Genomic DNA, 27856 nt, shown 5'->3' on the forward strand with positions numbered 1-27856 from the left:
TATTATGGTGCAAAAAAAGAAGAGTTAATGTACAGATTATTAAAAGAAAAACAAGTAAAGATAACAAGTACTGTCTCTGATTCAATCCAGCAAATGAGAAAAATGTCTGGTTGATGTTGTGCACAGCTAAGAGATCCTTCTCTGAGGAACTGGAGTGCTTTTATCTCTCCTGTAGAGAAGAAGATTAGTGATGGAGCTGAAGGGGCTCCTGTGACCAAGTCTTGATTCAGAGAAGAGTCAGTGGAGAGGATGAACCCTTCAGCACGCTCTCTGCTGAGCTGGTTCTTCCGTTCTGCATCAGGAGTACAGACTCCAGTAGATGACGTTAAAGAGCAGGTAGGACAGCGGGAAGGCGAGGCGGGAGTACGAGTCGATCATGTAGCTGTTGCTGACCAGCAGGTCCACGTTCTCCCGCACGGACCGCTGCCGGCGGAGGCGAGTCCCCTCCATGGGCCGGATGTCGGGGCTTTGTGCTGGGCTGGTGAGGGGGTCAGAGGTCAGGGTGTTCGCCATGCGGGGGAAAGGAGTCAGTTCAATATCATTGTCATGAAAGCAGCCGTCGAAGGCCATCGCCTGGCTGGCGTTGAAGGTGGACGGGATCTGAAATGATAGAAAAATTCTTATTGTACATCTGTCGACCCCTGCTGCTTTTTCCCGTCAGTGTGTTTGTATAAATGTCTTTTAATATTTATTAAAGTATTAAAAATGATGCTCTATTAATAAAGAATTATTATTATTATTAAAACCATTCTGTGTAAAAACTCCACAAAATAAAATAAGAGTTTAAAGTCCCTGCAGAGACTGACAGGAGGCCCTTTGTGTCTGATCTGGTGTAATGTCCCTGTGTGGCCACTAGAGGGAGACGTTAAGTAAATATATGTATGATTCCCATGGTTCCCTCCCTGTGTTGTATAAACTCTGTGTGTCGCCTGTGCAGACCTTCCCCCTCTTCATCTTCCTCATCTCCTCCAGAGTGGTGCAGTAGTTCACAGCCGCGTACTCGATCACAGACAGGAAGACGAACAGGAAGCTGGTCCACAGGTAGATGTCCACCGCTTTCACATACGACACCTGAGCGACAAGCACACACACATTCACACATGAACACTAAATAAATATAACTAATGATTTAATAGAAATGAAAAAGAAACATGTGTGCAGGATTTTAGGGGTTTGGACTGACTCCAAAGAGCCGAGGTAAGCATGAAGACCCACTGTCCCTGAAGGCCTCACAAACCCAAACAAACACAGCTGATACCTGAGGCATGGAGGAGGACACGCCGGTGATGATGGTGGACATTGTGAGCACTGTGGTTATACCTGCAGGAGGAGAAAGAACAGGTGTTTTACATGACAGCAGGACAGATGTCAGAGATTACATCACCTCTGGCTTTGGTTCAGTTTGAGAGAAAACCTTCAAATTATACAAAAAGTTTTCTGAAGACAAATAAATGTGCAGTCAGGCTTTAACACCTTTTATGCAACTTTTGTGCTGAAAAGACAAAAGCCCTTCGTAGTGATGCAAAGATATGATGAATGATGAAGATATTCAGTGTGTAACTGGACGCTGTCGCAGTCTGCTCTCATCGTCTATTTAGGGCCAGACAGCAGCTTCCCGCAAACTAAGCCAGGCCGTTTTAGGGTTCAGACGTGGGTTTAGTCTCATGTTATTATATGTAAGAGTTACCCAGAGACACGCGAGCGGGCACAGCCCTCCTGTCGATCCAGAAAGAGACCCAGGACAGAACCACCATCAGCATGGTGGGGAAGTACGTCTGCAGCATGAAGAAGAAGATGTGCCTCCGCAGGATGAAGTTGATGAACAGACGATTGTACCAACCTGGAAAAAACAGACGGAGGAAATGATTAACTGTTCAGTGATGTTTGCTGCTAGAACAGGCTGCTCTCTTTCCACAACATGTTTAACCTGTTGGGTGAAAGTGAAATTGTTCAATCAGAGCTGGAATGTTTTTATGGTTTGTAATGTCTGTTAGCGACCTTATTGGCAGAACAACACCTGAGAAAACACTTGTATGCACTTGCAGCCGCGTGTCAAAGGTCAGACCTGTGTCTGAATTTGATCAGGTGATGAGTGAAGAGGCCTGAAGTACGGTGGCCCTTTGAGCTGCACGCACTGCATCTTAGAAAAATGTGCAAATGGAGCAAATATCTTCACAAAGTCGAGAACACGTGTGCAAACACGTGTAGCACAGACAGCAGGAGACGCAGATGTCTCCTTTTGTTGAATGCCTCGTCTCTCCTCATGTCTCTTTTTTTTCTCTTCCTTCATCCACATCCTTTATATCTGTTAAACTGTCTTTGTGCTGAGAATGTGGATCTGACGCAGGTGACGGGAGGTTCTGCCTTCAGGGCTTTCAGCTTGAAAGCTTTGCCATATGTCACGACTCACTCCTGACGGGAGATCATACATGCTTAACCTGCTTTAAAAAGTTCAAGAGGAGGCGTTTAAGGCACACAGTATTCTCCGAGTCAGTGTGTTATCAAAATGATGCTTCGTCTTGATTTATGAGTCAAACTGATGAAGTTGTTTAACCTCTTGTTTCAGGTTCAGCAGGTGGAGAGCATCGACAGCATCTCAGAGGTCAACATGGTGAGGGGTCACTAGCCCCTTTTACACCGCCAGTTCAAGGCGGGATTATTACGCCTCTGTTATGTCTCGTCTTCTATGTTAAACGCACGGAGGCGGGATGGTGGGGCGAAGTCGTTCTGCTCTGAGTCGCCATCAGAGGTAGTAACAGAAACAGCGTCTGTGTAAACAGCGCTGTGTGCGTATTTGTTTGTTCACACCTCACACACGTTTTGCTTTACACCGCGTTGCTTGGTCCGATGTAAAATGGCGCTGTGGTGGAACCTCAAAGCAAAAAGGGCTACTGTTTACCTGCAACTATAGAAACTATCCCTTCAAACACGACTTCAGACTTTAAAGTTGTTATTTGAAGGTAAAGTTGCACAATGTGGCGTAAAAAACGGACATTAAAATGGAGCACCTGAACACAACGTACACAAAGGGTTGTAGACCGCAGTGTCCACATACTTAGGTCGTTTACGTTACATGGTACTATAATGGCTTTACGTTTTGTGTTCCCATCAATCGGAGCCCAGTCGATAATTACCCGGGTCTACTGCAGAGTCATGTGACCCGGGTCTGAATGCTGATTGTGACCTTTCACACTAAGCAAAACAGCCGGGTGTTAGCGGGTCTTTTAACCAGTGGGAAAGCAGCTATAGATTCATAAATAGTGGATCACTTTGTGCATCCTTTAAGAAAACAGGAACCAAAGCCATCCCAGTGTGAATTCAGGTTAATATATCATAAACACACACACACAGACACACACACACACACACACACAGACACACACACACAGACACACACACACACACACACACACACACACACACACACACACACAGACGGACCGGTGCTGCTGTAGAAGGCCAGGCCACTGGAGGCGTGAAAATGTTCGATGAAGAACTGAGACAAGACGATCTCGTCCGTCCTCAGAGAGTCGTTCCCATTCTTCCAGTACAGCATCAGGTCGTTCTCATTATACGCATCTGTGTGGAGAGAGAGAGAGAGAGAGAGAGAGAGAGAGAGAGAGAGAGAGGAAGGAGGTGTTCAGTGTCATGAAAATCATAGGAAAGATGAGATCTGAAGAAAGAGAGATGTTGCATGTGCTGGCAGTTAATCCTGCGATGAAAGAAGCCCCTATTAATAATCATCGATAAGTAAAGTGTGAATGCATCATCAGCGAAATGTCCTTAAAGGATCAAAGTAAAACTACAGCCGCCTCCAACTGATGCACGAATGTTAGAGCAGCGTTTTACTGCTGTAGTCGCTGCAGAGGGAGCTACTTTGATCTACTTTATACAGTTAGCTTGTGAAGTTTAGCGCTGTAGTTTCCAACACAGGGGGTCGTGCCTCTCTAAAGGGCGCATAGATAAATCAGAGGGGTCGTGAGATGAATTATTGAAGAGAAAAGAAGTAAAATTTTGACATTTTAGCCTCTTTTTTTCCGGCGTTTTAGTCTTTAATGGACAGAGACAGCTGATGGTATACAGAAGAGAGAGGGGGGGGGTTAGGAGCAGCAATAAATATCGTGTGATAAAGTAAAGGGGTAAAAGCACCTTGCTTGCACGATGTAAGACTAAAGTAAGTGCGGTATAAACATATTGTGTGTTTGTGTGTCTCACAGCTCTCCAGCTCCAGCGAGCAGTTCTGCGTGTCCAAAGGGAAGCTGCTGAAGTCCATCGAGCAGAGAGCCGTCACCGTGACCCTGAAACACAACATCAGACGTCAAGCAAAGCCAGTCTCAGAGAAGAACCTGTGTCCTTCTTCCGTCTCCACCCGTCGCTGTCCCACACCTGACGCTGTAGAGGATGTTTCCGTCGGGGTAAACCCGCAGCATGATGTTCTCCATGGTGGTGTCGTGGATGAACGAGCGCTTGGAGTGGACGAAGAAGACGTCGGGGACCCAAATCTTCTTCACCAGCCTCGAGTCGAACGTCCGGCTCTGATTGTTTCGGGACGGAAACGACAGCCGCTCGTCTTTCCAGTAGTGACGCAGGTACAGAGTCATGGTGAAGTCCTGCAGGGTGCAAAGACAGAATGATTTGTAGACTTTTATGTTTGATAACTTTTATTATAAAGAGTATAACCCACAAATGTATCTTAATCATTCTTTGTCTTTCTGCTCTTCTTTCCTTAACGTCTCTTTTCTTTCTGGTCGTACATTTTACTTTCATTGTTTACAGTGTTGATTTGTATTCAATAAGGATAAAAAATGAGTAAAAACAGCAGTAAAGAAGTTTGAAAGCACACCATCCTAGTAAAATTATTAAAATTTGTGAGCAAGGTAGAACTAAAGGGGAAGAAAAATCATCGTCTGTGAGATTGTGGGGCTTTTCTTTTGGACGTATTGGAGCTGAAAAGGCTCAAACAATCCGTGTCAGAGATGAAGCAGACATCCCTCTGCTGCAGCCGGAGGCCTGAGGTGGAGAGCAGACTGCATGCAGATTTTCAGAGCTCCACTTAAAGCTGCCGTGACAACACCGTTTGTCTCTCTTGGCTGCAGGAACTCGATAAAACACTTGAAAGTAAGTGGGTGCTTAAGTCGAAAGCAGAGCCATGGAGGACTCACAGACCAGACGGAGAGAACAGACAGGAAGTGATGTCAGAGCAGACTTTAGTTCACACTTTTTTTGTAACAGCATCTTCTAGATTTCATGAACTCCTTGAAAGCATGTGGAAATGAGGAAACCTGTGCTTTTAACCTGCATCCTTTCTAATGTCCAGCAGGGGGCGACTGCTTCTCTCTTGATTCGATCCCTCAGTAACATTTATCTAACGAGTTTATGGTCTCAACTTCTAGTTTCAAGTCTTCTTCAACACAGCATGACGTTCAATTTGTACGTTTGTACGTTCTGGTGTGCGTTTGTGTGGGCGGGGGGGCTCCGCCTTTTCTTTCAAGCAGGGGGGCGGGGCTCCAAGGAAACAGTTTGGGAACCACTGCACTAAAAGACATTCTGATGGTCAGCAACAGCTACAATCAGCCTATGAATTCTATCAGTTACTTTGTATTATGGATGAACATTGCTAACCAATGTAGCGCTAATGACAGTGTTTGCTAACAGCTCACTCGTCTCATGCTCCACCCTCTGGCGCCAAAGAAGATGGCACAACTGAAGTGCCACAAACTAGTGGGTGACTTCACCATGGCTACCTCCACTTCTTAAAGAGGGGGTGTTCTGCTGTGTCACATTTTCACACATATATATAATGTTACAATGTTGATGTTCAGACTAAACGTGGGTGAAGTTTCAGATCTGTAGGTGAAAGTATGTTGGAGTATGCTGTCACTCCTCGGCTCTCCTGTCCAATAAAGGAGAGAGAGAGGGACCTGAGAGGGCCTTCTTCCTACTAGATCAGTTTGTAACGTAACCTGCGTATTTATCACTAACTAGCTGTGTTACTCGGGCTTTATCACAGCTCTGAGATCTCTACGGCTGATGTGGTGTATTCAAGAAAACAGAAAGAGATCCAGTTCTCTTTGCAGAAGCAGAGCCAACAATAAACCCACTGAGAAAACGGGATGGGACACACAAAAACTCTACTTTAAACAGGTTTGTCTGTTGAATTTTCTGCCTTTTAGATGCTGCACAGCGAGGAATGTTTTAATGAGTGCAGACAAGTTTTTCTGTCCGGTTCACCAGAGGACTGAAAATGTCTCCAATCAGGTTTGTTTATCAATCATTAAAGGTTTGACAGGCGGGCCGAACACGACAGGTAGACTCACCATGTTGACCTCTGAGATGCTGTCGATGCTCTCCACCTGCACATCGATGCCCACAGGGATGGCTGAACCTGAAACAAGAGGTTAAACAGCTTCATTAGTTTGACTCCACCTCATAAATCAGGGAGAGGCAGGTGCTCGAGGTGCGATGTGTACATATGAGGCGCCTTCAGGAAGGTGAAAGGATCGTCGTTCCACCTGAAGGCGTTTTCCACAAATCTGTCACCTGCGGAAACTCACACTGATCTTTCTTTCTCTTAACCACAAACGAAAGCAGATAACTGAATGATGTGATTTTGCTCGTCTAACGCGGCTCTGACGTCCTGTGATGTTGCTTCAAAGGCTTCATCGACTTTAATCAGATCTGAATCTTCAGTTACATCATCAAACCTCATTCTGGTCGAGCAGTGGTAACAACATCCGCTCTCCTCACCGCCAGCGCACCACAGCCGTCAACATCTGTCCCCCGCACTCCCCCGCTCCATCTGCCTCATTAGCAGATTAAGCTTGTTTAACCGCTAAACCTTAACAGCCTGATTCGTGCACACAAACAGAGCACAAATAGCTAAAAAGCACAAATCCCCCCCTAAAAAAAAAGCTTAAAATCACAGCTAATCACTCTGTTTGCTGCTCGCCTCGACATCATGACCTGACAAAGTTCATGAAGGAGAACGCCGGGAGGTTTGTCCGCCCTGAAGCCAGCGGTGATGATGTTTGGTGGTCGATCTACTCAGCTAATTTCAGGGTTCATCCACAGCTGCGGCCGGCAGGCGAAGGAGCTCTTTCCTGATTCGACCACGAGCATTAGCAAAGACTCGACTGTTGTCTTAAACTCATAAACATGGGTAACATTTAAAGCACGTTGTTTAGAGTCAATGTTAAAAGTTCAACAACGAGGGGAATGCACGGCTCGAAGGAGCCACCATGACTGTCAACATACAGAGGCACTAAATCACTTCTGACAACCGTCAACTTTGACCTCACTGGCTCCGTTTGTTTGGGTGATTTGCAGCAAATACGTGTCTAAATTTAAAATGATCTAAATTTGGTTTAATGGGATTTCTTAAAGACTTTAGAATAGTTGTTTCAACTGTATTTAAATGACTATTTTCTGACTAACATTTGAATATATATATAAGTTATCTTTTTATCGTTTTTTAACAAAGAAAGCAAGCAAACTTTCACTTTTTGAAATCCTTAAAGCTGCGGGGAACGAGGGACAAGTTGACAGAACAGACAGAATTAAGAGTACAAACTATAAACATCATATAAAAAAGGAAAAAGCAAAAGAAAGCTGAGCGAGGAACTGATTTGACGCTGCGACAACAACAGCATGTTCACCTTTAGTCTTCAGGCTTCACCTTTGAGCAGCCAGAAGACCTGAGGCCCCTCTCAAAGGTCAGAGCTCAACAATTCCTCTCAATCGAATGACGTCTGAGCAGCCGCAAAATCGATCCTTAACGTGACGGAGCCGACAGAGAGAAGCGGAAACTGAAGAGTTGTTTGATTCACATTTGATTTTGGAGGTGAAGGCGTTGAGATGAAGAAAACTTGCCGAGGCAGGTGAAGAAGAGATTTGTGAGTACACGAGAGGCGACTGTGTGAAGTTCGGCTGCAGCGTGACCTTGTTCTGTCCGATGGATGTATTAGGAGAACCTGACGCTGGAGATGAAGAAAGCTGCTCAGAATCAGAACCAGCTTTCACGGCCACAAACAAGGAATCTGACTCCAGGTTTTCTTTGCTCTCAAAGTTCAGACTCACGTACTAAACAAGGCAACACAGACCCTGTAAAACAATGTAAAACAACTATATACAGACCGATGGGTACAAATGTATTTTACAACACTCTATGCTGCCTGGCTGCAGTATAGCTCATAAGCCCCGCCTCCTCCATGTCAACAGATGGGACATGAGTCGAACTATAAAATCTAAATACATGTCAAATACATTTTTCTCAAACATTATAGTTAGTTCTTATCATGCTGATTTATGTCCAAGCGTTCAATTTATTGACAAGTTTACTTTTAATTCGTTATTTGATGCTGTAATTGACAGCTCTGTCCACAAATGGGGCTCCTGCAGCGTTCTGTTCCCGAGTAGCAGAGTAGAGGAGGAACGGCGAGAGGAGACGTAACTAACACTAACACTACAGTCATTGAACTTTCCATCATCGTGAATATCAGACAGCTTCAGACCGACACAAGAAGCTGTTCTGCTGCAGACTGAGCCCACCTGAGGGCTCCAACACGCCAAGGACACCTGAGGGCTCCAACACGCCAAGGACACCTGAGGGCTCCAACACGGCAAGGACACCTGAGGGCTCCAACACGGCAAGGACACAAGGTAAAGGTGTGTTTTCGAGTAGAGAAGGAGAGGCGGCGTCCATCTTTATATAAAGTCATTGGTTTTAACCAACATGCCCTGAAAGGATTGTAGTCTTGTTCTCAGAGGTCACTGGTTTCGATGGTTCAGGCTTTGGGTGATTATCACACAGACACTGAAAACGCCTTTTGATCTGCACATCACCAAAAGCATGTCTGCATGTTCAGCGTGCTGAACACACACAGTTTCACACACTCTGGTTTGGGTTTGACCTCCGTCTGGACGTGGTTTACCAGGTCACATTCCTCTTCTCGCTCAAAGCGTCAACAAAGAGAAATCTAACTTCGAAGAGTGTTTTGGTGTGAACGTGGATGTAAAGTGTGTTAATTCCTGAATGTTCCGTTAGCAGGCTGGAAGCTCAACAAACACTTTATTTAATGAAGTTTATCTGACAGCCAGGACCATAAAGCTCCTGCTGCAGCCCGGCTTTTGTCTCCGCATGACTCATGAAAACCGCCAGCAGTGCAGACTCAACATTCAGTGTAGCCCCGACAACGACGGCTGTCGGTGGGAAAAAACCTGAATCAGAAGGTCAGTCGCTCTCCCTCTCATTACAGCTTCCCTTTTTCCAATGTCACACCCAGTAAGAGGACGTTTAAGGCATTTTATAGACAGACACATGCACAAAGTGGGTCAGGCTCAACCCCGTAGGTTCATGTGATGCACAAATTCAGCATCAACGCAAAGTTTGGGTATTTTAACTGCTTTAACTCCTGATTTGACAAAACTTAGAAGGTAGCGGTGAGCATCGTTCAGGTCAGGCATTTTCAGTTAACCTGAAAACCTCCACGCAGAAGTACCTTAAACCGGCATTCTTTCTAATGGCCAGCAGGGGGCGCCTCAACCGGTTTCAAAAAGACATCTGATTGTATAGAAGTCTTCAACTGTGTCCCAATTCAGGGGCTGCATCCTTCGAAGGACGTATATGAAGTCTGATTGTGTCACAGCAGCGCGTAGAAGGCTGTCCCAGTTCGAAGACTCCTTCAGATGCAGCCGACAGATGCGTCCTCCTTTCCCCGGGCTATAGGATCTATCGGGTGCATCCTTCATGGCTCAGCATATCCTGAGATTCTTTGAGAGCCAACTCAAACGAGGTGGCGGACTCTTGGCGGTTTCGAATCGATCAAATAACTAGAGATACAAATGTTAACACAAGAAAGGGGCCTTAAAACAAATTATCTTTAGGTTAGTTATGATAGCTACTTAGCCAGCTAACTAACTGTTGCTAGGCCAACAGGAGCAGCGCTTTGTGACGCAAGGGTAAGGGTGGGAACAGACGGTGACGCACACAGAGGAAACTTAGCGGTCCACACTGGTCCTTCGAAGGACGCAGCCCCAGAATTGAGACGCAGCTTTTGTGAAAACCACCCCACTTAAAAATTATTATCTCAGTGTTTTATGGACTCAGTCGTTTGCTTCAAGTCTTCTGCCATACAGCGTGATGTTCATTTAGTAATTATGGTCACAATTACAGTAAAACAGACGATGAAGCAGGTCATGTTTAAGGCGCTACCACAGGGGCCTAAAAAAGCCAAAGACAACCTGGGGAAAGGTTATCTTTTGCTTTTGGTTACATTTTGTTTAAAGCATCTTTTATTTCGGTTGCCAAATTAGCATCCAAGTTAATATCAGAATTAATGTCAATTACGAATAAACCTTGCTAACCAAACTAGCACTAGCGTTACCTGATAAACTAAGAAGTATCCCAATCCACCCTCTGGCCCATATGGTCACTTCCTGGTCCACGGCGACAAAACTGTCCACAAACCAGTGGGTGACGTTACAGTGGCTACATCCTCAGCTACAGTCGCGGCTGCCCACAAACAACCTGAACAGGTCTGTCCATCTCATCCACTCCTGGTACCAACGTGACGGCAGTTTATCTGTTTGAATTCTTAAAGGGAACGTAGTTAGAAAGTAAAGTGTGAGCACCTCAGCAGATCCAACACAGTAACAGCATCCGGCAGCACCGATTTCAGGGACACACAGATGTATTTGGCTCAATGTAACTTGGCTCTATGGGAAACATCCTGATTAAATGCTTTGGTGGTAAACACAACTGAATGTGAACACTTCAGTGGAGCGAGCAGGGGGGTTGACCCCTTGACATTATGCATCTTTTTCCAATCAACCGATGTAAACAAGTTGATTGGTAGGTTGTTGTGAAGCCTTGGATTTTTCTGCACAGTCAGATTTCCTGGAAATGCACGCTGGAAAAGTCGAGACGAATGTTTATCTCTGTCATCAATTAAGAAATACAAAAAAAAATCTCATCTGAAGCACAAAAAAGAAGAAACGGAGGAAAAGCTGGTCGCTGTGGTTCCTGCTCAGCCTGCTTCACTATCAGAGGAAATCAGCAAACAACCTCAGGTGGTCACATGTTGTATCAGGTAATCTCGTTAGTGAGGGTACGATGTGATTGACAGCCTTAATTAGTGTTCGCAAAGCAAACAAGTGTAACAATGCCACCATCTTTTCTATCTGTGCAGGTGCTGAAAATAAAACTCAACGACAGCGCACCGGACAACCTGCCGATAAGAAACAGGATCTTTTTGTGCAAACGCCCCAAAATGATCATCTTTGAATTCCTGTGTGCTGCACAGATTTTCCTGCTCTTCACGTCATCCAGCTCCGGCTTGTTTGGGCAACCCTTCAACATCTCCGTTAGCAGGCTGCAGCAGATTTAATAACACATCAGATCTTACCCGGTGCAGCTTTAAGGTCATTTTTTTGACCCAAATGTGAGTTGTTTAATCCGTTACTGCGGCGCAGCAGATGGATCAATTCATGCAGTCATAAGCAGCATAATGCAGCTTAAAGGTCACCGGATAGTTCCCGTGTTTTGATTTGACTCCCCGTCAAAGGAGGAGCAGAGGGATTAAGAGGTGATTCTGCAGCTTTTGGAGAAACGTCAGACTCCTACACAATCCATAGTGACTCAGCCCAGCCATGCAGAACAGCGGCAGCTCGGCCTGAAACAGTGTAATGTAATGAAAGCTCTGCTACACACACACACACACACACACACACACACTCCAGCAGCCTTTATTCGCTGAACCTTAAAAGAACCACGCTGGTGGTTTTCATTGTTAAAGCACGATGACTGAAACGTATGCTTTGCTGTTTTTAGACTTTAGGATGAAGTTTTGTGTCACATGGACGTAAGAGCCACAAACTGTTCATAGTTACTCATGTTGTACCATCATCCGTGAGAAAAGACATGCATGTTTAATTTGATATTCAGAGTTGATTAATGCTCCTTTAAGCAAAGCGAGTGATGTCATGTTGTTATGAGAGCTGCGTCGGCACGGGAGCACAACGTTTTCTACCGTGTGAGTCGTGTAATTTGACCATTTTTGTGAAGTAAACCTTTAAAACCGAATTACATGTCCGGTCATTCGCGTCGGTCTGGACTTACTGTGCCAACGGCTCCTCAGAGGCCTTTTCCTGAAATATGGACGGAACGCCGCTACATGGACAAATGACATTCCTTCAGAGGTTGAAAATAATAAAGAACATTTACTCAAGTCATTTCATTAAATTCATTTTGGGTCAACTGTCGTGAAAGCGTCTGTGGAAGCACACATTGTTAAAGGAGTAATCCGCCCCTGGAAAAAGCTGCTGTCAGTCACAGCTGGTGTTCTCTGTAATCGATAGAAGCAATAATATTTGACATTGGCGCCATAGCTGTGGAGAAAGTTGTACAAACAGCTCGTGGTTTCGCCCATTCTACATTCCTACAACTCCCAGCATGCATTGCGCCCCTCCCTCTGAAAGGAACGGCCCAGCGAGAGACGCTGGAGTGAAATGCTACCGTTTCTCTGCAGGCAACGGCTCAGAGCGGGACAGAATCCGAAACACAACGAGAATATACCGGGGGATCGTCTAAAAAACCTTCAGGTCTGCAGTCTACATTTCAAACCTGACGATTCTGAACGAGACGTGACATCGGAGGCGGCGTCCTAGATTGAGGAAGTGTAGTTTAGCGAGCTCCCTGACTACGTAAAACGCATCATCTGGCGGAGGTTTTCCAGGGCCCATTGGAGAAGCGGATAGCGCCCTCCAAAGGCACAGAGCCAAACTGCATTTTTTTCTACCATTAGGCGTTAGCTCGCCATGATAGCATGACAGGACTGAGGTTGGAAATCACCGGAAAAACTGGCCCTTTAACAGGCGAGATTAAATTAAAATAAAGGAACTATCAGACAGTAAAACCTTCAGCTGTACCTGGTAATGTCGCTGGATGGGAACACAAATGTCCAAAAGTCATCAGCTTCTGTTCGGCTTCTTACACCTGCAGCGACGGGACGTAGTTAGTCAGTTTAACAACTTCAACGTGGTCGCAGCACAAAAGTCAGCACACTTCATCCTCTGCTGCTACGGTTTGGTCCCATTTTAACTTCCTTTCTTTCAAAGCCAGCCATGTCGTCTGAATTATATTTATGCAAGCCGCGAGATTTAAACCCAAAAAGCAGGGAACAAACGACGCGCTTACACCGAGTCCACACTTACGGAGACATTCTTTCAAGTAGGAGGAGGAACGATTTCTGAAAATAGTCCCGAGGATCGTTTTAATGGATTTAATGACGGGCTGCCTGTTTTAATTTGTCTGAGCAGCACATTTGCTTCCCGTCAAACCACAGTAGTAAACAAACTCTCCACTCAGACAACTTTTCAACCTGTTTTTTTTCTGGCAGAAAATCAGAACGTTTGTTACCTGGTCACACAGCGAAAGCTGCCGCACACTGACATCTGGAAGGCCGCCAGCGCGGCAGACACAGCTGGTAAATCAATTACAAGCATTTGGCATCAAGACGTGTAGCTGTATCTCAGGAGGACGGAGGTGGTCTGATGTGAAGTTTATGGGGATGAATTTAAGTTTATACACATCCGTTAAAGGTTGAGCTCGATGTAGAAACATTACAAGTGAGAAGAACCCAGAAAAAGTGTAGAGTCCGGTCCCTGGACTGACCTGCGACGGTCCCTTCCTCTCACGCACAGACACACAGCAGCTATAGGCTTATCTGAGGAAAAAGCTGAGATTTCCCTCTGTGTAAAATTATAGCCCGTAGAAATGCCGCAGGGCCGTGGGGCAGACAGTGGTGCTTTTGTCGTCCCCACCCTGGATGACAGGCAGGACCACATAGACACTCAGGATGCCAACCAGCCATATAGACGGAGGAGACGGAGACAGATACGAAGGCAACAAGGAGGCTGAGCGTGACTGTGTGTCACTGACTTAGGAACTGCACTGAAGCATCATTTCAGGTCTGACGTGAGGATTTGCTGCTTTTTTGGAATAATTTAAAGACGTTTAATGCATCAGTAATAACTTAGTGGTTTGGACTGTTGGTACAGTTATTAAATCAAACAAAAGGGACCAAAGTAATCAGGTACTTCCAGGATTACCAAAGATGTCATCAGGACCACGGCCGTGTCCACACGTACACGGGTACTTTTAGCTTTTCCTCTGCGTTTCGGCCTTTTGTCGAAACAAACGCCGTGTTAGGTCACTGAAAACGGATCTTTTGTAAAACTCCGGCCAGGGTGAAGACTTTTAGAAACTCCGTTTCCGTGGAGACGGGGTAAACTTTGTTTTTGGCTCGTGACGCGCCGTTATCCCCTTTGTGAGGCGTCACTAATGAGGCGACGGACGAGACGTAAACAGTGATGCTTAACGGGACTTTTTACACGTTTACACATATATGAACAGTTACTCGTCCACTGTATTGAGGAACAGAGGCGTCAAGTGTCATTTGACTGGACGCGATTCTTCTTCGTCTTTGCATGACCCGGTTATATCGCCGCCTGTTGGTGTGGCGTTCTCATGACAGCGTTTCTGTTGTGTTTTCGTGTTTTCGTTGGGACGGGGATTTTTTATAACCGTGCTTGTGCGGGGGGGGGGTTTTTTGGAAACGAAGGAGGCAAAAACTCATCTTTCATGTAAGTGTAGACGTGGCCTAATGTTTAAACACTTAAAAGTTCCAGTTTTGTTTGTTTTTTAATGTTTCGAGATCAATGAAAGAATAAAAGAGAGAAACTGTCATCACCAGAAGAATGACCAAAACTTAGAAGCACCATGTTTACAAATGTTGGACATACATCCTCTTTGTGGTCGTGCCAATAATGACGGCAAAAACCTCTCAAGTTAGGATCAGTGATTTGGAGCACAAACACCAAACCACACCTTGAACCCTGTTTATACGGACGGTCAGTGTCGGTTTCTTGAACAGATTCCTTCAGCTGAGTAAGCCGCGTTGTCAGAGGGGCACAAATAGGACGACAGTGGGGGTGCAGCACAGGGGGCCGGGCAAAATAAAACAACAGACTCTGACAAATTTGAGACCAGGACCAAATAACTTTTGTTGCAACAAAGTGCAGCAGGAACACGGGAAGCAGCACTCATCCACTGATTAGTAACATGAACCAAGTATTATTTTTAATGTGAATGTGTTGTTCAAACTGCATTTCACCATCATACCAGCGAACAAAACATTTCCCCAGAAGTGCATCCCTGTCTCAATCAATAATGTCTCCCCAGTAGAGCTGCAAAATCCATCGATTATCAATCCTGATCATGATTTTCTCTTCCCACGATTAAACAAACATGATTGACGTTTAAAATGCTCCTCTGCTGCATATTAAATCAAGCGCTCCCCAAACTAACAGCCGCTCCCCCAGGGGGCGATGGAGAGGTTTGGGCTTCACTTTTGGGGGAGCTGGCGTGTCATGTGATGAGCGCCGACCTCACAGCGACAGTTTAGAGTGAAGAGTGAACAACAGAGACGGTGTTTCGGTTCAACGAGTGACCGTGTTAACTGGTGACTTTCAGCTGATGCGTCTGTGGTTGTCGTGGTTACAGCAGCTGTTCAAAACAGGAAGAAAATGCATCTGTCCTCGTGAATGTCTCTTTTTGGTTTTATATTACGAGCCTTAAAATACGCTCATCGGTTACGTCTTTGAAGTGTTTGTGTGTCATGAAGGCTGCTTACGCTCAGTCACACTTTGAATGCTGCTTGTTGTAAAACAGGAAGAGAGCGAGTCACTTGTTAAACTGAAACACCGGTCCTTAGAAACGGCTCGTCAGCGCTTGTCAGGAGGTGTTTCAGGTTTAAGTGATGTTAAGAAGAAACAATAATCAGCAGAGAGGTCATGAAACCTGCGCCTGCGCCACAAAGCAACACGACTAACTTGTTGAAGCAGCTGAAAAAACAGCACAAAGTGCAGCATGATGAGTGTATGAAGGACACCCTGTCCACCTAACTCCCAAAGACACTGACATTACCCATGATGCACCACATTCAGGTAAAGAACCTTAAGTCTTAGTTTGATTTGTACATGAGCAGAAATGTAGCACAAAACGGAACTGAAAGCTCTGAACAATGCTGATCTCAATACTGATCGACATAATCGTGATTATCATCTTGGTCATAATCGGTCAGCCCTGCTCCCCAGTTTATGATGAACTGCCAACAATGAACAACAGTACAGTAATTTAAATTGTGGACTTATTTGAAAAGCTGTTCCTTTACAATCATGGACTATATACAAATGTCAATTTGATGGTAATCTGTGTGAAAAAAACCCACAAGACGAGGTCAAAACCTAGCATGTGACTGACTGTCAGCAGGTCAATGTGCACTTTTGTGGGCAATGTGTCACAAGGACTGTCCTTATGAGGCCGATGACAACGTGTTTGAAAGCAGGTGCGCACTGCGATGTAGGTGAGGACAGCGGACGAGCAGCGGACAAGCAGCCCTGTCTACTCCCCGAACAAAGTATACAGAGCCGTACAGACAGAGAGTCGCATCAGTGGAGGTCCAATATGCTCCATGATCCACCATTGTGATGTCGCAACTCTCTCTCTATAGGGCTCTGAAAGTACCGTCACTCACTCAGTCAGTCGGTCACATACAGACCCATGTGTAGGGCCGACCCCAGCGGTCACCCAAAAAAGCATATTGAATATGTTATAGTAATCAGCAGTGTTGTGACCAAGTCATCTTTGCTCAAATCTCAAGCAAGTCTCGAGTCATTTTTTCTTGGGAAGGTAAAGTCAAGTCAAGTCCCAAGTCAAGTCACTTTTTTTCCACCCAACATCCAGCCCTCTTACCTGTAGTATCCCGTCTTTATAAAGAGAAAACACAAGGTGTTAGCAGCCCGTCTAATAATAATATTATCGGCCAGTTTATATAACCTGTTCAAAAAGTATGACAGTGAATTGTATCTGTGTTATCTTGGCACAGACGCAGCCATGATGATGGTCTGCTCTGAGACCGTGTTGAGGAGTAACAAGTACGACTGATGAGAATTCTCTTTGGGGGCTTTGATGTTGCGTGTTGCCATAGCGAGGAGTTTGACTGACAGCCAGTCATCCAATCATGACAATCACATACCGGGGAGCTTTTTGAGTCGTCCAATCATGATTCCCAGTCTGCGCTGCGTACATACTCGATAGTTAGACAGAAACTTGACGACATTGAATTTGATCATTTTATATTTAACAGCTAACATTCAAACTTATGAACACACGCAAGTCATCCGAGTCATCAAGTCTCAAGTCCACATCTCTGGTTATCAACCTGTATAGTGTTCAAATTGACACGGACAGCACTTATTTAATTAACCGTAGCTTAACAAGAGGTCCCTGTGAGACAACAGAAAAGAGAACGTTCGATAAAAGATACCAAAAACACTTTTACTTTCTGATCTCTGTGAACTCTGGATTTGTTGATTGCTGTCAGTTTTTAATCTTCTGTGACATCAGAGTTGTCTTTTTGTCTTTATGTAATGCAGTCTGTGTGTATCTGCATATTTCCACTGCTTTGTAGAGTATTCTCATTGCGCTCAAATAAATTAATAATAATAAAAATCTTTTTAAAATGTGAAATATAAATAAACGTTATCACGTCACACCTTTTCATGTGAATTCAGACGTACTTAAAGCTTCATATTTATCTTCACACACAGGTACGATTTTAATCCTCAAACAGGAAATCAGTCGACGTTTTGCATCATGTGTTTGCATATAATAAGTGTCTGCATGCATCTATCATTGTGTGATACTGATGATCTTCATTGCAGACGTCAGTGTATTTCCCACCCCTCCATCTGCTCCAGACCTGGAATATAATCCAGATTAATGCACACGAACCCCCAACTCACACAATACACACACACAAAGACACACACACACAGGCACTCATTATATTGCCAAAACACACACAAGGACGTACAATCACCTTCGAGCGAGCACACAGAGTCCTAATGTATGCTCACACACACACACACACACACACGCTCGCTCTGACACACAGCGGTGTAATCTGGGTCAGAGTTGGTGATTTGGGATTGACAGATCCGTTGTCTGGGTGACCCAGTGGCGATCATCACATCATCTAACAAGCGCGTACGCATCATCGCTGTGGGACGAGGAGTGATTTTCTCTGATGGATGAGGTGTGAGGCGGAGAATTAAATCATCAGGGCATGTGTGATGACATCAGGTGTGTCTTTAGGTGTTTGTGGGCTTGTGTTGCTATCTTTGTGAGGGCCAATTTCAGTTTACACTGTGAGGACGCTCCGGAATTAAGAGGACAATTTGTACTACGAGGAAATGTTTGGAAACTGTGGCACTGAAAGGACATTTCTGCACAGTAAGGTCATTTTTGTATGTAAGCATATCCCTGGAAATCACTACATTGTAAGGACATTGTGCATTGTGAGGACATTTTGGCATGACTGGTCCTTCATCAACCCTAAACGGAGCACATCCCTCCGCTGGCTCCCAGTCGCCCCTCACATCAAATTCAAACCCTGTCGCTCGCTTACAAAACAGCAACAAAAACGTCTCCTGCCTACCTGAATGCCCTCATCCAGGTCTACACTCCGTCCCACCCGCTGCACTCTGCCAATGAAAGGCGCCTGGTGCTCCCATCACAACAGGGCCCTCAGTCTCTAACTTGACTCTTCTCCTCAGTCGTCCTCCGGTGGTGGAACGAGCTACCAAACTCCACTCGGTCCGCAGAGTCCCTTACACCTTTAAGAAGAAGCTAAAGACCCAGCTCTTTATGACCTCTGACCTTAATGATATGAAGCTATTGATGATGATGACATCGAGGATGTTGATTAGGATATTCATGATGATGACTATATTGACCTTGCTGCCCTGTGCACTACCTCGCGGCCCCTGCGTCCGATCGCAGCTGTTTGTTGGCTCTTCCTGACTCCGCCCCCTCCCGTCTCGATCGTTGCTTGTGTTGTATGAACTCTCAGACGTAAGTCGAATTTGTTTGAGATTAGAGGTGGGGTGGGCATTCGTATGGTTAGGAGCGATGAAATGCATTGTGCAATGAGGGTCCTCACCAGTATAGAAAAACAAACGTGTGTGTGTGTGTGTGTGTGTGTGTGTCTCTGACCTCCAAAGCCGGGTCTCATAGCGAAGTCGTGCTCCTCGATCCTCAGCAGCTGTTCACTTTTTATCAGCAGCGTTTTGGTGCTGTCCTGCCTCTTCAGTTTGTAGTCAATGCGTCTGCAGAAACAACACACACACACACACACACACACACACATGCACGCACGCACACGACAGGCAGACAGCCGGTTGAGTGATTAGTTGATTTATAATGGATGTAATTGCATGTTTTGATTAGAGAAAACACAGTTTGTAGTTTCCTCTCCCTCTCTGTCCTCCCCCTCCCTCCCTGCCACTCGCTCTCATCCTGCCAAAACCATAACCTTAATCAAAGGCGTGGCACGGCTCCACGAACAAACAAACACACGTGTACGCGTACACACATGTGCACACGCTCCATCTCACGCACAAAGCTTTTTATTATGTCCCAAAAAACATTTAGAGCTTCTGTGGAACTGATAACACCAGCTTCTGGGGACACATCATAGTGTCAGATCATTCTACACTACATTTCCCATCAGTCCTTTCTTCCTCAACTGTAAAACAGAGTCAGAAAAGAAACATGTCAACTAATTCTCTATAATATAACACAACACACTGAAGTTTGATTACAGATGACAGTCTGAATATCAGTTTATCCCTCCAACAACACGTCTTTCCTTTTCCACAGGTTTGTTTTGACCCAGTGAGTGAAACTAAAACCCGGCGGACCCACAGTTAGTGGCAGTACATTGGAAATTCTGAGGTCTGTAAATGTTTTGAAGTCATTTGAATTAATTATATTTAATTAATTAAACTAAATATTGTCCATAAAATATTTGAAACATTCAGATTTACTTTCAAACCCTTCTACACGCTGCCAGGTATTCATACTGGTTGGCCAAAAAGCAGTCAAATCAAACATATTTGATGTTATCTTTAAAAAGCACTGGATGAATATCAAACCATCACATTCACACCTACGGGCAACTTAGATTTGTCTTCGGACTGTGGGAGGAAGCTGGAGTACCCGGAGGGAACCCACGCATGCACGGGGAGAACATGCAAACGCCACACAGAAAGGCCCACTACGCCTGAACCGGGATTCGAACCAGGAATCTTCTCGCTCTGAAGGCCACAGCACTAAACCACTGTGCCACCAAACATATGAAACTCCCCCCGGGTTCCAAAACCGAAACATTTCTAGAACAATTTCAAAGGCCATGACCTCAGTGGAAGCTCAACCCCTGGTATATAAGTCACTACATTTCCCAGAATGCCTTTTTAAAAGCTTGTAGTGAAGCAGCCAAAGGTGGTTTTATGGGCTTATTTCATTTTGACTTCTAAGGCCCCGATCAGACAGAGAGCGTGCTGCAGGCTGTGAAACGCGAGGCGCACCGCTCAGCCTTTTCTGCTGAAGCCTACGTTTAAAAAAAGAGCAGCTCACTGCGCCTTTGTTTTGTGTTGCTAAGGCAACCACCGAATCATTAGCTGTCATTAACCTAACTGTTATTTTGTAAACTGACAGAAGGCCCACCCTCTCCTTTCATCTGATTGGACAAAGAGAAAAAACGGCCTCGTCGTCGGGCGCTTTTCTGCTTTGAAGCTGAAGTTCTTTCAGCGCGAGGCGCTCAGAGCGTTTCCTCAAAGACGCGACGCGTAAAAAGCCCCCAGCTGCCAAAACACATCAGGCCCTGAGAGGAGGAAGAGCACAGGTGTTAATAATAACTAACAATGGTTCTGTTGTGTTCAGGTGTCTGAGAACGCCATGACAGGCAGTCAGCATGCGCACAATAAGGAGCATGAAATTGAATACAGCCATCATTACTGCTTCTGTAAACACCTTCTCCTCCTGCGATATGCTGAACAGTCTTCTGTGAAAAAGGCCCGCAGGCTGTAGAATCTGCATCTTATATGTGCAGATAACCTTTTGATTATAGGGCATTGATAGGCCTGTACATATTATTGTATCACACTGTGATGTCTGGAATTGTAGCTGTTAGCTCCCCAAATAGCCGTGGTGTAGTTTGCACACTTCCATGATGTTCAAACTGTCCTGACGTGGACCTTCTGATAAGCACTGGACGTCAAACTCGACCCTGTGACGTCCGAGAAGCGTTTAAATTTGACATTACAGGAATGCAAAGTTTTTTCTACCTTTTAACACAGTTTGGGTGTTTTTTCAAGCGATGCTGCGACATAAAGTAAACACAATGTGTAGTTAAATAAACCTTAAACTACTATGTATGTCTGACATTCAACCAGGGAAACCCCAACGAGATGAGGGTCAGGATGTAGAAGGTGTAATTACAGCCTGAGCACCGCTTCCTCTCAGCAGCAATACATGCTGCTCTGCATGAGTGTGTGTGTGTGTATGTGTGTGTGGTAGGGGTAAACACACACACACGTGCAGCACACAGGTGAGCACACAATTGGAAAAGAGATCAAAGCTGTCGGAGATTTTCTCTGCTGGCTGATGAAAAGCCTCTTTGAAAGTCACACACCTTGACACAAACAAACCAGGACACACACACGCACACACACACACACACACACTCGCACACAGACACATTTGGTTCCGATCATTGTGAGGTCGGACGACGTACTCGAGCCAAATCCTATCTCCATAATCCCTTAAATTAACCTTGAAACAAACATTACAATCCCTGAAACAAACAAAATGTAGGGAAAACCTCGAGCCTGACGCCGACTCGGGTAAAAACACTGAGAGGATTTTATGAAAAGGTCTCGATTCACCTGCAAAGCAGACTTTCACCTACAAGATCGACTCTTTATACGTAGTTGTTGTCAACGTCTGTCACCAGGTCTGTTCACACTCAGAAAGATTTTCCTCTGCAGAGATTCACAGCGAGTTGTTTAGACTGTAAGTTAAAGTTCCTCACAGCTGCTTTAACTGACCTCAACGGCCCTGAACGTATCCACACATTAAACTCTCAGCCTCACCTGCAGACTGAAAGACAGGACAAATTAAAAAACACCCTCAACCAATACCTCATAATGCTCTGGAGACATTCGTTCCACACAAAGACAGAAGGCCGAGCGCGCACACGTACGAACAAACACAACAACCTCAGGTCAAGCATGAAAGACGAGGGCAACCGTCAACCATGACGACTGAGCACTATACTGAACACACACACACACAGCTGGGAAACATGCTTGTCTTCATGAGAATCAGCTGTTCACAACAGTAGACGGCGCCTCTTATCTGTGAAGCGAGTGACCCCCTCATGACTGAGGCCAGCCGTCACTCACGGCTACAGAGTCAGGGGGATGAAAGACGGAGAGACACGGTGATCGTCCGGAACAAACGGCTCAAAAATCGAGGCGGAGTTACGATGCTGATTTTAAGATAACGGTTATCAGTGCAGCAGAGTCAACTGTCAAGCAGCCAAGAAATACAATGTCACAGAGTCCAAAAGACGGCGAGCCCAAAAAAAATGCTAACAGTCTTAGCTAGCAGATGCTAACAGAGGAAGTCGTACCGTGGTCCTCAAAGCGACAGGAGAGTGTGAGTGTAAGTGTGTTACTGAGCAACAGAACGAAGGTCTGCCTGTTACCAGAGCTGACATCCAGCTGTTTCAGGACTGCTCTATAAATAGACCTCAACTCGGCTGCTAATGATTTATTAACATTAAAGGCATTTATTTTAATTTAAAGTGATAATCTCAAAGATTTTCATGTAAATAAATGTCTGTTAGTCTCTTTCTATCTCTGAATGAGGTAACACAATGGTGACTGAGTCTATGGCCCACTTTGCATTTGCAGTATATAGTATTATTACAGACTGGGTGTCTGTGGCGGCGCCCAGTTAGTGACGCGTTCTCCATCAGCCAGCAGTGGTTGGTCTGCCAGAGAGGGTAGGCGGAGCTAAGCGGCTGCTTTGCCGCTCTCTGCAAGTGTTGCGAGTAAACAGTAATCTACTATGGCTGAACAAACAAAGAAAAGATGGATGACTACAGATACAACTTCAACAAGAAGTGAAAATCCAAAGAAGAAGAAACAAACTCGACGCTCAGATGAAGCAAACAGTCTGGAAAGGAAAGCGACCGTCAGCCAGGAAAATCAAGAGTTACAACCGGAGCCGACCGTGGACGTCTGGTTAAATTGGAAAGAGTCCTCTGGTAATTACTGTGTATCACCATTAGGGGGCGCCCAAGAGAACAAAACATGTAAAAGATATTAAAAGGTAAGAAAAGTATTTTTCTTTTAAACATTCGTCTTAAAAAGAGGAGTAGTCTTATAATCAGGGTCGTCTTATAATCGGACCAATGCGGTGAGTAAAAATCCTGTGATAAAGTTACTTGAGGTTATTTTCAGTAAAATGTACTTTAGGTAGAAAAAAGTCGCCTCCACGTTTTTAATCTTTAAATGAACTCAGGCTGTCAGATAAATGTGGTGGAGAAGAAGAAGTAGGAAGTGGCAGGAAAAGAAAAGAATCAAGTAAACTCCAAGTACCTATAATACTTCAGTAAACATGTTGTTACATCCCACCACTGACTCATATGTTGTTTCTGCACTTCATTTCCCACAGATCACCTGTCACTTGAACAATGAGGCTTCTGTATTAACCAATAGCTCAACGTCGTTTTCTTCTCTCACTGTTGCTTCACTCACGTCTGCTGTGGCGACGGACAAAAGGCCAAACGTTGCTTTCACAAACCGTTTCTCTTGAACAAAGCCAGCGTTCAGATCCTAATCAGGCTTTTATTGCAGAGGCTTAACGAGTGTGCTTTGTGCAATATGTAATAAATACAGGGCTGATATTATTATTGTTAACATCTTATGCATACGTCCAGTGCGTCTTTGTTTGGAGCTTTCTCTGCAGACGTGTGTCCAATTTTAATCTCTTAACTGATCTCTTTTTTAAATCCGTATCTCCCATCCAAATCCATCCTCAGCGAAGTACAAATATCTTTCATAATATTCATATTCATACTGAACTTTCTGGCCCTCCTGCACATATTCCCCGGCATCTTGTCCCCTCCCCGCCGGTTAATACCTTGCTTCATGCTTCTGACGTCAAAGGTTGGCATGCTCTCCAGATGGAGGCAAATCAGCGGCACGTTGGCAATAACCAGCAGCATGGCTGTTCCCGTTTATCAAACCATGTGAGAAACACGATCGCTCTCAAGTCCTCAGAACATTTGTACATAAAGGAGAGACGTTTCAGAAACCTCATGTACTGAATGTTACCTGTTTAGGTACCTGTGACTGCGGCGATTATCCATCAGTATATCTCTGTGAAGATGCACACGTGTTCTCATTATGCGCATGTTTACTACCTTACTGTGACACCAGTTTAAATTACTTTGTAAACCTTCTATAACTGTGCTCCAGCCTTCCACAGTTTGTGTGATACATCTCATCTTTTATTCCTTTGTGTTAGCTGCAGCAATATTTTATATCTTAGATTTGTTTGGATTTTTGTACCTACGATTTGTTTTTACAAATCTGTGCTACATTATTCAACCTTCAAATCAAATGTGTAACTTTCGTCTAACGGCCAACCTTTCGGGCGTGTCTGGTGTAGCCAGCGTTTAGCGACTTCCGGCCCTGACCTCCTTCTCCGTGCGCTGCATTGTTTACAGTCCAGTCAGCAGCTTGAGAAGCGACCGTGTGTTCAGATCAAAGGTAAATTCTCCCTCCAGATGTGTCTGCTAAATAAACGCTGTCATCTCTCGGTTCGTCCCATCCCCCGGAGGAGCGCCCGTTCATCTGTCTGTGCTGAGTCTCAGTCTCACTGTAAACAGTAAGTTACACAGAGGCTGCACTCTGGCTTACTGCAGCGGCATGAAGCCCAAACAGAAACCTCAAGAAGAGAAGAAAACTACTTTAACCAAAGCCATCGTTTATGATGCATTCAGGGAAGCCGGGAAATCTTACGGCTTAACAACTTTCGTGACACAGCGTCGTTGAAAAGTTGAAATGTTTGATCTGGAGCAGATTGTTAGCTGTTAGCACGCAGACGTCTCTTTATAGAGATTAATAAGAAGCTAAATCCGCCTCTCTGGCTCTCCACACTGTTTTCCGTGCACACGCTGCATCCTGCTGATACATGATTGGTGAATACTGCTCAGAGTGTACTAAAGTCTGAACCAGCGCCTACTGATTATATGTATGAAGAATCTGTAAATAGATATTGTCACAGTAAAGACCCTTAAAGTTGCTTTAAAATGACCTTTACTTCTGATTCTAACAGCCTGACTAATAAAGGTCAAAATGTAATGTATCACTGATGTTTATATAAGAGATGGACCTGGTTTAGATGGTTTAAATGTTTTAATAGAAACCTACTCAGTCATTTTACACATCTAGTTAGAAATGCACGGGACTGACACTGCACTCATTCATTTAATCATCCTCCCAGCTGAAGCGTCTGTAAGCTCCATGTGGCTTTCCTCTATTAGACAAGTAAAAACTGTTTGAGGAGCGCTCTCTGCCAGCAGCTGGAGACATGCAGCGCTCGGCCGTCTGCTGTGAGCACTAACAGCAGCACAGTCAGTGAAAAGAAGCGTTTTTCCCACTTAAAGCCACATTTGGGTAAACACGGCGCTTTGAGGTCACGTCTTCAGATCAAATAACCCAACGAGAAGTGTTCAGGGTCTTTCATGCGGAGCTGCCAGAGCGGCCTCACGTCACCTTTCAACAGTTAATGTTTAATTTAGAAGAAAATGAAAAAGGGAATTAAAGAGGGGAAATCCTGCTCCGAGAGGCTTCTCTGAAATAAGGAAGTGAAAATCATTAGAGCATGGGAACGACTGACTGAACACCGTATATATGCTTCTATAAACTGCAGACAGGAGCTGTGTGACAGCTGATAAAGTGATGTCACTTGAGTCAGCGAACACTGGGTCAGAGGAAGCTCATCTCTGCTGCATGCTAACGGCTCCATTAGCCGACCGGATCTCTGACCTGATGGTGCCTGCGAATGGGGCCGTATTAACCCTTTACGTGAGAGGAGTCCACGGGAACGGCCCTCTCTTCTGGTCACACAACAACAGGAGCACAATTATCTGTAGTTCTCGGGTTGTGGCGTGTTTACTGACATGTTCAGACGTGGAAGTTTAGTTTTAAATGGATTGTAAGTAAATATATTATAACTTTAATCTAAGAGAGTAATTTAAATGTGTCATTTTATATGTTTGAGGAAAATATTGATATTCCCAGCAGCCTCTTCTTCTTCTGTTACCCGCTCACGTCGTCTTTTGTCGTCCATTGCGCAATGTGAATGCCAAGCATATCAAGAAAACGACTTTCCATGCAGCGACCAACAGCTGATGAGTTCCAGATGAAGGCAGCATGTTCCAATTGCATTGTGGGTAATGTATGCCCCAGTTTGTCCTAGTTTTACAGACTTGTTTTAATTCAGCGCCAAAATGAAACATTATAATTTGTTAATCCACAGCTCCCCTGAAGTGACGCCAAACCCTCTCTATCGCCCCCTGCTGGCTGGCTGCAGTATAGGTCATAAGCCCCGCCTCCTCCATGTTAACAGATGGTCAAACTATAAAATCAAAATACACCTCAAATACATTTTTATGGTTAGTTTTTATCATGCTGATTTATTTATTTCTCACAAGTTTACTTTTAATTAGTTATTTGATGCTGTAAAAAGGGGGTGTGGCCTCATGATTGACAGCTCTGTTGACAAATGGGGCTCCTGCAGCGTTCTGTTCCCGAGTAGCAGAGTAGAGGAGGAACGGCGAGAGGAGACGTAACTAACACTAACACTACAGTCACTGAACTTTCCATCAGCGTGAATATCTGCTTCAGACCGACACAAGAAGCTGTTCTGCTGCAGACTGAGCCCACCTGAGGGCTCCAACACGCCAAGGACACCTGAGGGCTCCGACACGCCAAGGACACCTGAGGGCTCCAACACGCCAAGGACACCTGAGGGCTCCAACACGCCAAGGACACCTGAGGGCTCCAACACGCCAAGGACACCTGAGGGCTCCAACACGCCAAGGACACCGAGGTGGAGAAGAGGTGGAGACGCGCTGTCCATTCTAATATACTGTCATTGTGTGAAACATCACTTTGTTGCAATGTTAGATAAGTGGACTGAGAGACCTGCAGCGTACGAGCTGTTCATGTCTGTTAAATGTTTGTTTGCACACTTGGTCTCAGAATCAGCAGCCTTTGGCTTTAGTTTTTGTGCATACTGCCTTTGATATAAAACAAAGACTAGATATATATATCCTGGGATATATTCTGACATGCAAAAATACAGGAAATTTCACCAAGATACATGCGGTGTGTTATTCTTACATATTTTAAGGCTATTTTCCTCCAACAAAACAACCTCCCGCCTTCTAACACGCTGGTTCAGCCCTGTGCAAGCAACACCTGCATGGACTGAGAACACATCAAGAGACAGATAGGAAAAAACAATTTTTCTTACTAAATTTTCCACATTTCTCGTTGTTGAAATGTCCTCTTGGTGCTGCTGAGAACATAAAATTCTCAAACTCAGGAAATGACCTGATTTTTGCGGCGCCACATCGTAGAGAAAGAGACAGACAAGTTTCATGAGCATGTTGAGTGTTTCATTCAGCCACACTAAGCTGTAAAAAGGTGTGTGAGTGTGCATCCGTGTGTCTCACCCTCCAAACTTGAACTTGCTGTTCTCCCCGAGGAACACCTCCTTGTTCTTCCTGCGTCCGGAGCTGCGACCGCCTGTCACCATGGCCACGAGGCTGACTGCAGCCAGAGCCATGCAAGTCAGCACGTCCACCCTCAT

At 44.9% G+C, this 27856-nt stretch overlaps 1 protein-coding gene across 1 annotated transcript; it reads right to left on the minus strand.

Annotated features, from left to right (window-relative positions):
- Positions 1-297: 297 nt before the first annotated feature.
- On the minus strand, positions 298-27856 carry LOC138595856 (gamma-aminobutyric acid receptor subunit rho-3). The gene is made up of 10 exons (XM_069667335.1): positions 27720-27856; positions 19115-19227; positions 6318-6385; positions 4387-4610; positions 4216-4298; positions 3442-3579; positions 1688-1840; positions 1259-1320; positions 940-1071; positions 298-600 (listed from the first exon to the last, which is right to left on the minus strand). The coding sequence occupies exons 1-10, from the start codon at positions 27854-27856 to the stop codon at positions 298-300; spliced, it is 1413 nt and encodes a 470-aa protein (XP_069523436.1).

Source organism: Semicossyphus pulcher, unplaced genomic scaffold, assembly GCF_022749685.1.
Source record: "Semicossyphus pulcher isolate SPU_LCO1_2020_fin unplaced genomic scaffold, fSemPul1.0.p SCAF_18, whole genome shotgun sequence".
Lineage (NCBI taxonomy): Eukaryota > Metazoa > Chordata > Actinopteri > Labriformes > Labridae > Semicossyphus > Semicossyphus pulcher.